The sequence below is a fragment of the Engraulis encrasicolus genome, chromosome 18 (genome assembly GCF_034702125.1).
Source record: "Engraulis encrasicolus isolate BLACKSEA-1 chromosome 18, IST_EnEncr_1.0, whole genome shotgun sequence".
NCBI classification, from domain to species: domain Eukaryota; kingdom Metazoa; phylum Chordata; class Actinopteri; order Clupeiformes; family Engraulidae; genus Engraulis; species Engraulis encrasicolus.
In genome coordinates this window covers 28,858,326-28,870,825 of record NC_085874.1, presented here as the reverse complement: position 1 = coordinate 28,870,825, position 12,500 = coordinate 28,858,326, and the positions used below count along the sequence as shown (strand labels likewise).

General features: G+C 43.5%; 1 protein-coding gene and 2 long non-coding RNA genes across 3 annotated transcripts in view; 1 reads left to right on the top strand and 2 right to left on the bottom strand.

The window, feature by feature from the left end:
• Window positions 1–1,029, bottom strand: part of LOC134468553 (uncharacterized) — a 2,481-nt gene extending 1,452 nt beyond the window's left edge. The window contains exons 1-2 of the long non-coding RNA XR_010038840.1: window positions 937–1,029; window positions 12–84 (exon numbers count right to left, since the gene is read on the bottom strand). This is a non-coding gene — a long non-coding RNA (uncharacterized LOC134468553). The remainder of the gene's footprint in view (window positions 1–11; window positions 85–936) is intronic.
• sgk1 (serum/glucocorticoid regulated kinase 1) overlaps window positions 1–12,500 on the top strand; it is a 79,912-nt gene that overhangs the window by 62,076 nt on the left and 5,336 nt on the right. Inside the window, exons 5-8 of the mRNA XM_063223387.1 lie at window positions 9,399–9,474; window positions 9,854–9,929; window positions 10,403–10,591; window positions 11,555–11,686. Of these exons, the coding sequence (XP_063079457.1) occupies window positions 9,399–9,474; window positions 9,854–9,929; window positions 10,403–10,591; window positions 11,555–11,686 (473 nt within the window). The remainder of the gene's footprint in view (window positions 1–9,398; window positions 9,475–9,853; window positions 9,930–10,402; window positions 10,592–11,554; window positions 11,687–12,500) is intronic.
• Window positions 2,126–4,430, bottom strand: LOC134468554 (uncharacterized). The gene is made up of 3 exons (XR_010038841.1): window positions 4,074–4,430; window positions 2,328–2,430; window positions 2,126–2,191 (listed from the first exon to the last, which is right to left on the bottom strand). It is a non-coding gene; the product is annotated as an uncharacterized LOC134468554 (long non-coding RNA).

The following is a 12,500-nucleotide window of genomic DNA, read 5'->3' as shown; positions in this document are numbered from 1 at the left end:
GGCAGACGTACCAAACTTGGCATCTCCAGAAAGCGTGGAAATTTCTCAAAGATGTCACGCATGGAGGGGGAGTCCTCAGCGATCCTGAAAAATACAACAAATTGAGAAAATGTAACCCAAATACTCCAATCAATGAAACGGTGGGCTCAGTGTCATAGGCCTAACAGCAGAAGGCACCAAGGGTGCGTTTGTAAACTGCCGCTCTGAGCACACAACAATTGGTAATGTCATGTATGAGCAGTGGTGGACAAAGTAAAAGTAAAAGTTTTTTTTTTTTTTTTTTAAACAGTTTCTTTCCAACACAGGTAACTTATCTGAGTAAAAAGTAGACCAATGTACTTGTCTTACGATGAGCTGATTCTGCACAGGTTGGATTGAGTTTGTGGTGGGTTCTTGTTAGGTTTTTATTGTTTTTCAGTAATAACACAGTCTATCTCAATAGGTAGGTATACTGGAGCAAACGGTGTGTAACAGCTATGTAATATCATGTGCTACTGTTGTAATTACACCACAAAAGTACTTTTACTTTGTCCACCACTGTGTACGAGTGTGTTATTCAGACTGTTAGATAGTAGACATTTGAAACACACATTTGGTGCAGATTTATTAAAATTTGCTTACCGGTACATTTAGAAACTGTTTTTTTTTTCAGTATTTTTAGACATGGTGCTACAAAGGGGATCAATGTACTGTAACCAGGCAGCTGCCATCCTTAACCCTGTAGTGCAGCGTTATGGCTCTATGTAATGTCATAGCAATGTTGTTATGATGTATTTAAGCATTTTCAGCAAGTGAATAGGGTCGCTGGCGACCTATCCTCTCAAAATAACACAAAAGATGAACAGGATGCATCTCTGATTAACAGTGTGTGGTTCAAACTGTTAAGACATTTGAAACACACATACATGTGGTGTACATTTGTGAATGGTTGCTAACCTTTAGAAATTCTGTCAATGTTCAGAAGCATTTGCAGACATGGTCCAGGGGGCTCAAGTACGACCAGAGAGCAACCATCCAGCAATAAGGATATCGTCTCAGCTGCACACAAAATTAACACACAACACACAACATTAATTTGCATCTCATATTGACAGCATGAAATACATAGCATGTTTAGCACTTTGACTTTTATAAAATACATGGATTGGTTTTGTGTGAATTCATGAACTTAAACTCACCTCTTGCAACAGTGTTTATTTTCTCTGAGGTACACCACACCAGAGGAATCACTCAGTGTAATCAGACAGCTTCCATGTAGGATCCTTCAGTAATATTCTCAGTCATCTGCAAAGCATGACAGCACAAAACATGAACATGATTATGCATTTATAGGCCTAATTATTACAAGAAAATAATGAAAAATGATAACACCGTCACCACCACGACACAATATGATGATGAATAGGCCTAGAGTATGAAACATCTAAAAGATACATGTCTGTATACATGTAAAATGTTTTTTGTTTGTTTTATATCATTGATCATTTTCCCAGACGGATTGACAACAGATGGCTCAAAGAATTCAGTGTGCTAAACTGGAGGGCAAAAAGAGCAGATTATCTATCTTTCTGGATATTTTACTCATCACTTGAAATTAAATCTAAATCTAAATCTAATCTAAGATGTCACGCATAGAGGAGGAGTCCTCAACGATCCTGGAAAATACATCAAATTGACAAAATGTAACCCAAATACTCCAATCAATGAAACGGTGGGCTCAGTGTCATTGGCCTAACAGCAGAAGGCACTAAGGGTGCGTTTGTAAACTGTCGCTCCGAGCACATAACATATTGGTCATGTCATGTATGAGTGTGTTATTCAGACTGTTAGATAGTAGACATTTGAAACACACATTTGGTGCAGAGTTATAAAAAAATGCTTACATTTACAAACTGATTTTTCTCAGCATTTTTAGACATGGTGCTACAAAGGGGATCAATGTACTGTAGCCAGGCAGCTGACATTATTCCTTAACTATCCTCTCAAAATAACACACGGCATGAACAGGACACATCTCTGATTAACAGTGTGTGCTTCAAACTGTTAAGACATTTGAAACACACATACATGTGGTGTAAATTTGTGAATGGTTGCTAACCTTTAGAAATTCTGTCAATGTTCAGAAGCAGATATGGTCCACTACGACCAGAGCTACCATCCAGCAATAAGGATATCTTGGCCATCTTCTCAGCTGCAATAATAACACACAACATTAGTATGCATCTCATATTGACAGCATGAAATACAGAGCAAGTTAGAATTTTTACTTAGAACTTTTTTAAAAATACATGGATAGGTTTTGTGTGACTTTATAAACTTAAACTCACCTCTTGCAACAGTGTTTATTTCTCTGAGGTACACCACACCAGAGGAATCACTCCGTGTAATCAGCCAGCTTCCATGTAGGATCCTTCAGCAATATTCTGTCATCTGCAAAGCAAGACAGCACAAAACATGAACATGATTATGTATCAATATGCCTAATTATTACACAAAAATAAAGTTTGAAAAATGATAACACCACCATGACACAATAGGCTGAATAGGCCTACAATATGAAACATCTATAAGATGCATTTCTTAAATTGTTTTCATTGATCATTTTCCCACACAGATTGACACCAGATGGCTCAAAGAATTCAATGTGCTGAGCTAGAGGGCAAAAAGAACAGATTACATATCTTTCTGGATATTTTACTCATCACTTGAAATGAAATCTGATGCATAGCCCACTTGTTAAGACCTCTAAAATCACTAGGCCTACTAGTAGATCCAAAAAGGATGGGCAAAGAAATCTAAATATTTATTGCAGTAACCATACAAATTAAGCATCTTTGATCAAGCCAAAAATTAAGCACCCTACACATCTGGGTGTTTCTGGGCTCATTATTTCAGGAGAAATCTGTCAAATAGGTAATGCCTATTTATTGAAAAGAACACGATCTGATGGCTGACAGTGGTTTCTCCCTGAACAGAGAGAACAGCCCACCGAGTTGGCAGTAAGAGAATGGGACAAAACAGCACACTGTGTGCACAATAACAAGTTCAGAATCAGTTTACTTACTCACTTCCTTTACACAACGAACAGGGAAAGGCACATGTGTTAAAACATACTTCAGAGCAAGTGTATAGTCAAAATGAGTTCGTTTATAACAATAAAAATCAGGCATAAGTTGTGGCTACTTCAAGCTTCTGAGTCAGCTAAAAGATAAGCTGATGTTGCTAACGAACTTCTAGCTAGCTCTTCTCTCTGGTATTTGTGTTTTACTTTGGCTCAAGTACATTAACTGGATATCCTCAGATCATAATTATACTCAAAGGGAGTTCGTTTCTAACAAAAAAAAAAGACTTTAGCTAGCTAATGTTGCTAGCGGACAAGAGATTCATTATTCAGTTTGGCTAGCTCTAATGTTGCTAGCGGACATTTAGCTAACTCTTAACTTTGGCGCCAACAGGCTTACAACACTAACTTGGCATGTTGTAACTTCAGAACAAAATTATATTCAAAGTGAGTTCGTTTCTAACAACAAACCAATATTCAGTTATGAATACATCGGACTATTTCAAACATCCCTCAACAAAGGCAACATGATTTAACCGTTAGACTATAGCTAATTGTTGCTAGCGAACCACCTCATCATGCAGCGCTAGCTCTTTCAGGTGAAGAGGCCGGCGCAAACAATCTCTGGCCGGCGGGGAAGCACTCCCTTCGGCCCTCCTCCAGAAACCACTGATAGCTATGTTGCTAGCGGACATTTAGCTAGGTCTTGACTCTGACATGGGTGTTTTGGCACCACTGGACAAGTTTTATAGCTCTTTCGGAGCAAATCTATATTGTAAATTTCGTAGAGTTTGTTTCTAACAAAACACAAACTTTCCAATAAAGTTGTGAAAACAACCTAGGGCTAAGTTAGCATACCGGTAGTTATAATAGTGGCCTGTTAGCGGAGGTATGGTCTGAAGACAAATTCATTGCAAATTACCATCCTGAACAAGAAACTGTTTCGTTATTCACTGTATATTTGGCATTGTCTTGAAATTATTAACGAAACATTGAAAATAAACGAACTTACCTCACAAAGTGTTTGAATTTCACCAATATCTCAAACGGCTTTCCTGCAGCACCAAGATGGCGGCTTTGTCAGAAAATTGAGAAGCAGAGTTACGTACTTGACGTTGAGCGTCAGACCTGCGTCAGTTACCAATCTCTTAGTTAACATTTGCTTAACCAATGATATTAGTCATTTTTCAACCAATCTGTTATTAAAGTTAACCAATATCTTTGTTAAATCAACCAATTTGTTCTTAACCAATGATATTAGTTGTTAGATAACCAATTTGTTTGTTTAATAGTTACCAATGTCACAGTTAATTTGACCAATATTGCCTCAACCAACGAGATTAGTCATTTTTTTAACCAATCTCTTTTAAGGGTGTAGTGACATCTCCCCTTCACAGACTAGAATGTAGCTAATAAGACCCACCCCCCTCCCCCTCCCTACACAGATCTTAGAAAGCAAGCATATCACAAAAAAGGCAAAAACAAAAAATACAAAAGTACAATATGTGAACACAATATCACCAATTTGCCCCCCCCCCTTCTCTGTGTGTGTGTGTGTGTATGTGTGTGTGTGTGTGTGTGTGTGTGTGTGTGTGTGTGTGTGTGTGTGTGTGTGTGTGTGTGTGCATGTGTGTGTGCGTGCGTGCATGTGTGGGTGCGTGCGTGCGTGCGTATGTGTTGCTTTGTTCCTGAAATAGGTTGAAATACGTTGCACTTGAAAAAGGACGAAGGTCCGAAACGTCGTGCAAATAAAATCACTGGGAGCATTAACAGTGTTGCGGACTTCTATCATTTATTTTGTTCCTGAAATAGCCCACTGTCTGATCTGAGGTCAGTGATGTTGCAATACCAGCTCATCTGAATGATGAGTGTTTTGGTTGACCACATACTTCCATTGAAGAAGAAAGTGCACCTCTGTTTCCACCTTCCCTGTCTGAGACATTCCCTGTCCTCCTTGGGCAACACCCCCCCTCTCTCTCTGTGTGTGTGTGTGTGTGTGTGTGTGTGTGTGTGTGTGTGTGTGTGTGTGTGTGTGTGTGTGTGTGTGTGTGTGTGTGTGTGTGTGTTTGTGTGCCTTTGAGGTTATAGCACTTGAGGTGGTACGCATTCCTAGAAACCTTTGTTTGCCAACATCTACTGCATGCTTGTCTGTCTGTTTGGAGTCTTGCATCAGCCCATTTCATATCACCTTGTGGAAACTGCCTGACCTCAAAATGTTAGGATCTGTTCTATAATATTAGGTTTGCAGATTCTTTCATTCAACAATTCAACATTGTTGGACCACAAAAGGGACCTGGATAGACCTCTGTTTGCTGATTGACCCAATCAGGGCCGGCTCGAGGCATAAGCAAACTATGCGGTAGCTTAGGGCCCCCAAGCCACCAGCGTCCCCCGTGAGCAGCAAAGTTCCAGGAAGAAATTAATTTTCCTCTAGTTTCCCTAGTCATGTTTTTTCTCATGTGCCATTTACTACGATGAATGAAACGGGAGCCACTATATATCGGGTATCAGGGGGCCCAGATGAAATTTTGTTTCGGTCCCCATAAAGGCTTGGGCCGGCCCTGGACCCAATCACCGCTGATGGGGGCAGACTTTGTTTTCATTTAAAGCCTTCTTAACATAGGCCTACTCAAAATATCATCCCAAGAGGTATCGCTGTTTGCTAGTTGTCTGCTGATGTTGCATAACCTTTTGGATGTTTTTTAAAATGTTAACAAAATATGCCCCCATTACAACTCGGAAATCTCAGGTACTGACAAGTCTAGGGTAGTGTGAGCATTACAGCTGCATGTAGAAACTCTGAGGTTATCCTTTAACTTTCTGGTTTGCAGACCAGTATTCCAATACCTGACTTTAGTTGCTGGGGTGAAGTGAAATGGAACAGATTCAGTAGGTGGCCAGAGCCTGGTTAGTCTGTTGGCAGCATCACTCCTAAATGTGGTACACATATCGTAGTTACAATATTAATAGGCCTATATGTGTAAGGATGTGTGTAATGTCTAGTGCGTTATGTCTTCTGTATTTATGTAGGCCTATGTATGTATGCTCCTGACACCTTAATTTCCTCCTGGGATCAATAAATTATACTCTGCTCTACTCTACAACTACCTGATACCTGGTACTACACAGGGACTCAATTAGGTAACACATAGGGACTACGACAACAATTTATTACCAGGGGTCAAGAGCTCAAGTGTGTGTGTGTGTGTGTGTGTGTGTGTGTGTGTGTGTGTGTGCGTGCGTGCGTGCGTGCGTGCGTGCGTGCGTGCGTGCGTGCGTGTGTGTGTGTGCGCGCGCGCGTGCGTGTCTTTCCAAAATCAGTGAATTGTAATTAGATTTCTCTATAGTGCCATTGCCATTGGGTCTTTGGTTTCTGTAGTGGAGGAATAATCTATTATTTAGATGAGCTCTCTCTACATCCAGGAACCCAGAAGAGGCTGCGCACGCGCACACACACACACACACACACACACACACACACACACACACACACACACACAGAGTGCAACTGTGTTAAAATCAACAAGCACCATTGCAGCAGAGAAAGTGATAGAGACACAGGCCCTGGAGAGACACAGGCGCTCTCACACTCACAAGTGCAAACCCTGCACAATGCCCTTCTATTACTACATGTGAGTTCCTAAAAGACTCTAATCATAGCTCTTGTCAAATGAAAGAGTTGTTCTGCGCGTGTGTCATCAATGCACAGCGTAATTTGTCAAATTGAATCAAATTACCACTTGGAACTTTTTTTTCTGTACCCGACTTTGGGTGTCAGGACGCTGCACTTTTTGGCAATGGTCGAATAGTAGCTCTTGAGGGAAAAAAAAGGGTTGTAGCCAAATTGTGCATGCCTTTATCCTGCCCTTCTTGGAACTGCCCGAATTTGCAGCCTGTGCAGAACACCGGAGAGCAGAGATGGGGGGCGGGATGTTCCCCGCCCATAAGATATCCGGTGTAAGGTTAGTCAGAGGCGAAAGGAATGCTCCGTCTTGAGCTAAAATTCCTTCTTCCGTGAGTGTCACTCAGCCAAGACAGAAGTTTACGGCAAACTTTCCACGGAAATCCATGAAAGACAAAACTTTTGACTTGACAGGTAGGCTACTTCTGGCTTTGACTTGACTGTTATAAGACGGGACTCTGTAAGTAGCGCCAGCGGGTGAACTTTCTCCTTTTTTTAAATCCCTGCACTTGATCCACTTTTCGACCGCGACTCCCTTTGCTGTTTCCTCCTGGGGGGTGAAGGCGGGGGGAGGGGGCGAGGCATAGGCATCCTTGAAATTGGCCAGGCTGGGATGTTAAATCCTGCATTAGCCTCTGCCTCTGACCCGATTCCGAGACCGGGCACCTTATCTATGCAAATGCCCGCTGATAAGAACCGTGCGCTCATATATTCCGTCGCAACCCGAGTCACCCTTTCTACCTCGACTGGTAAACGGGGAGCAGCTAACTAGCGCTGCGCTTTTGAAGAAAAGGGGTGCCTGCTTCAGGTAGCGAGAATGAGGACCACAGCAGAGCTTAAAGGTTGGTGTGGTTTTCTTGCGGGGGCTCTGCAAAATTAGCTCTTCACAGCTGCAGTAAACATACAGTAGTAACCTACCAACGATGGACTTTTCGGAGGATGTTGAGTAATTGTTGTGCGCTCGTTATTGTGCAACTGTATGTTATTGTAAGGTTCCATACCAGGAGAACTACATGGATATTGGTGTTTGGGATGTGCAGGATACATTAGGCCTATTCAACATGCAGAGTGTTTTGTGGAGACACTAGAGCACCACTGGTTGCGTGAGAACAGATTGGCACAAGGCAACCTGGAGCTGAACAGCTGGCAGAATTCACGGGCAAGTTTACTTCGAAATTGCGCAGTGGCCTAGCAGTATAAGTAATATTAAGAACGCTGAGGGCCAATGAGCCGCAATGGCTCGCAAGAATATTTAATAAGAACGCGTGGTATTGCCTTTGTTACCTATTTAGGGTAGTACAGCGGCTGACTGCTCTGTTGTTGCATAACACCGTCTAACTAGGACTGCCGTCTACTGTACAACCAGAGCGGTAGTTCCTCGGGGCATCCGGCAGTCATCTCTACCATTTAAATGAACATGATCAAAGAGGGTCGGTGGTGCACGGGAGCTACCCAAGGCCCATCGGCAGGCTTTTGCGCGCGTGGCGAGAATTACATGAAAGGGCCCAGACTTTGTAGTTTTCCAGTGCCCGTCTCAGTTTTCCTTGGCCCCCCGTCTCCCTTGGCGAGAGCCTAGCCGTTTCTTTTGTGTATCACAGCGGAGAGCATGCGTCATCCAATCCCTTGCTTTCTTTCTGTGAGAAGTGGCAAGAAAAGAGGGTAGAATGAGCCTTGGTGCTGCTGTGTTTGCGCACAATCTTCAGGTTACATGTAGGCCAGCGCGCGTATGTGCGTGCGCATGTGTGTGTGTGTGTGTGAGAGAGAGAGAGAGAGAGAGAGAGAGAGAGAGAGAGAGAGAGAGAGAGAGAGAGAGAGAGAGAGAGAGAGAGAGAGAGAGAGAGAGAGTTTAAAAGGACACACAGTTGTTCTGGAAGTGTTTCAAAAGCCGTCAAATGAAACGATTGTTTTATTGGAATCGGGCTAATGCTGGATCAACCCAGACAATCCTTTGTTTGGAAAGGCTTGTGTTTACTCACAAAGTTTCACACAGTAGCCTTCATGTTGGGGTCATACTATGTGACGAGAAACGTGAGTTGAAACGTTGTCATTTTTTTCCTGTGCGCAATGTTGGCAAACCACAAACTGCCCACCAATAGAACACACAGTTCTTCTGAGCTAGTGCGTGAGAAGATATTTTCCTTTTTTTGTACTGACGCAGCTGATCATTGGGCGTGGAGGGAGCGATGTTTAACTCTGTTGGATCTCTTCCCAAAGCATTGGGGACCCGCTTCTGATTCGCTCCTTCCCCGCTGCGGGGGTGCGCTTGCCTGTCATACACGCAAAACACGCCCACCTTGTACGTCACGCCACGCCCCTGGGCAAACCAACGCAGATGCCTAATTAGCATGCGTCGAATCGCGTCCGCCCAACGCCTTCATAAAACTTGGAGGCGCAGAAGTGGAGTTCAGTGTGCGCTTTTGAAAAGTGTGGGCACACATCCAGCAGTGGAAAAATACAGCCATGACAATCATTACAGGCAGCCGAGAACCAGAAATGACTTACTCCAAGACCAAAGGAGTCGTTGGAGTTTTCAGCGGTATGCTGGCATCATTGAATACACTCTGGACTTTTTTTGAACTACCGAAGAGGCAATGGGATTTAATGAATGACAATTAATATTTTTTGTCTCTCCTTTTCTGTGTTTCTCTTCTGCAGCTTTTATGAAACAAAGAAGGATGGGACTAAATGATTTTATCCAGAAGCTTGCCACAAACTCCTATGCCTTCAAGCAGTGAGTATCATTATATCCCTTGCAGAGTTTGCATGCATTCTCAGTAGATAGATCAAGAAATCAGAGCTGTCAAAAGAAAAGGTAAATTCATGGTGTAAGTAAAACACTAACGTGTGATATTACATAGCTGCACACACCATTTACTCAATTGTACCTAATGAGGTATATGGAGTGTGTTGTTACTGAAAAACACTACAAATTTGTGTGGCAAACTTGACCACAAACTTGATCCAACCAGCGCAGAGTCAGCTGGTCGTAAGACAAGTACACAGGTCTACTGGTTCCTCAACTAAGTTACATGTGTGGGAAGGAAACTTGTGTTTGTGCGTTTCTGAATCAATGGCATTTCTGTAATCCGCTGCTTCATGTGCCCCCACAGTCCAGAAGTGCAGTCCATTCTCAACCTAACACCGCCACAAGATCCAGAGCTACTGAATGCCACCCCCTCGCCCCCAGTAAGTATCCATGCTGTAGTTGCTTGTTTGTTTGTTTAATGATGCTACATACCAGTATATCCTTGTTGCAGCAAGTTATCATACATATCTGTTTATGGTCATCACAGTGGACCTATGCAAAATATAAATGTGAGTGTTTAGTATTTAGGCTACATTATGATTGTGATGATCACACATCAGTGTGCGAATGTGCTGCTACTACTTAGCCCGTTCAGACACAGCATTATAAAGTTGTTGTTGCAGAATGTCAATGACCGAGTCGTAGTGCATTACTAAAAGCCCTGTGTTAGGTCTTGTAGTACTATGTTAGGCCTGCTTAACTTATCAATGACTATTACATCGTGCCACTAGAGGTACGGCGTGCTTTAAAGGCCTGCAAATAGTTTGTGTGCCCACTTGCTGACATCCAGGTATCCCTGCATCCCCCCCCCCTCTCTCTCTCTCTCTCCCGCTCTCTCCATCTCCCACAACAGCCCAGTCCCTCGCAGCAGATCAATCTCGGACCCTCGTCCAACCCCACAGCCAAGCCGTCTGACTTCAATTTCCTCAAGGTCATTGGCAAGGGCAGCTTCGGCAAGGTCCTCCTTGCTCGCCATCGGAGCGATGACAAGTTCTACGCCGTCAAGGTCCTACAGAAGAAGGCCATACTCAAGAAGAAAGAGGTAGCTAATACATTCGCATCACTGATAGTGAATGCAGTACACCTTCAGCCAACCATTCAAGACCTGTGGTGTAGTTATTCATTGTCATTGTTAGAGCGAGAGAGGTAGCCTACAGAGCTCTTCATCATATTAAGTAATATGCATTCGGCCAAAAAATGAATACCTGTATTGTTTAGTTAGCAGTTGTCAATAGTTTCATCTAAGTGAGAGAGAGAGATAATGAGTCAATAAATGGACACATGCAATTATAATATGAGCAGCATCCTCATAATAACATGCTGACTCATTGGCATAATGGCATTGACAGAACACACTTTCACTCTGGCCCGAGTACTCTGCTGATGCTGTCTGTGATGACGGTATCAGGAAATGGTGGATGCCGAAATGAGTTGGGATTTATTTTTGGCCGGTTGGCCTTTAGGAAGCTTAATGCATACTGTGCCACATTTGTGCAACATTTATTTTGCAATAACCCTGTTGGAAGCCAGCTATATATGCATATTGTGCCATACTGATGGTTGACACTGTAAACAAGGAGTTCACAGGCCGTACGTAGGCCAGAGTTTTGACGTCTGACTAGCATCGATTGCTGATTGCGGTGACCTGTGCAAACTAATCCCTGACCTTATGTCTCTGCCTGTGTGTGTGTGTGTGTGTGTGTGTGTGTGTGTGTGTGTGTGTGTGTGTGTGTGTGTGTGTGTGTGTGTGTGTGTGTGTGTGTGTGTGTGTGTGTGCGCGCGTGTGCGCGTGTGTGCGTGTATGTTTACGAAAAGCAAAAGCACAGCAAATTGCCAAATATTGTTCAATATCCTCCATTATTGTATCCTGAGACCCGCATTTGTGGATCGTGACTTAGCATTGTTGTATCTGTAACATTTACTGGATGTCCTCATGTATATATTGTGAATTGCGGACATAAATAAAGTAGCTAAAATGTGTGTGTGTGTGTGTGTGTGTTTTCAGGAGAAACACATTATGTCAGAGAGGAATGTCCTCCTGAAGAACGTGAAGCATCCATTCCTGGTGGGCCTGCACTACTCCTTCCAGACCACGGACAAGCTATACTTTGTCCTGGACTACATCAACGGTGGAGAGGTGAGGATTGCTGCTGCAGTGTGGTGGCACAGGGGAAGGAGAGAGAGACTGAGAGAGAGAGAGAGAGAGAGAGCGAGAGACAGAGAGAGACAGAGAGAGAGAGAGAGAGATACAGCTAGAGAAAGAGAGAGACACAGATGGAGACAGAGATGGTGGCTATGCTGTAGCTATTGTGAAAGGTTTTCTATGGAGGTTTTAATGTGACTATTTTCACCGTCTCTGCTATCGCTATGGTCTGCTCGTGTTGTAAGTGGAGTGGTAGTGGAGTGCATTGTCGTTTTCTGTTTGGAATGGGCAGGCATGTCTTTTTGTGGAATGCGTTTAGTTAGCAGCATAATACTGAACCATGAGATCCATGTCTGAAGCTGGCAGTGTGGAAGAGATAACACACAAAGTGGGGTATAACACAAAGTGGGGGCTAGAGGGAGAGAAAGAAGGTGAGTGTTTGATGGTGGTGGTGGTGGGGGGGGTGTTGTCATGTGCTGATTTCTGTGATGGGTTGGGATGGGAGCTCCGAGGGACAATAGAGGAAGTGTGAGGGAGACAGCGTGACTGCCACAGACCGTCGGCCCCCGAGAAAGGAACAAAGGCAGAGTTCATGGCACCAGGAGAGAGAGAGCGAGGGATAGAGAGAGAGGGAGGGAGGGAGAGGAACAGAGAGAGGAAATCCTGTCATGCGAAGCACAGGAGACTCGCTCTACCCCCCCCCTCTCTGCCCATCTCCCTCCCTCTCTCTCTCTCTTTTGCTCTCTCTCTCTCGTCTTTGTCTCTCTATCAGTGGAAGGGAAATTCATCTCAGGAAATCGTTTTGGGG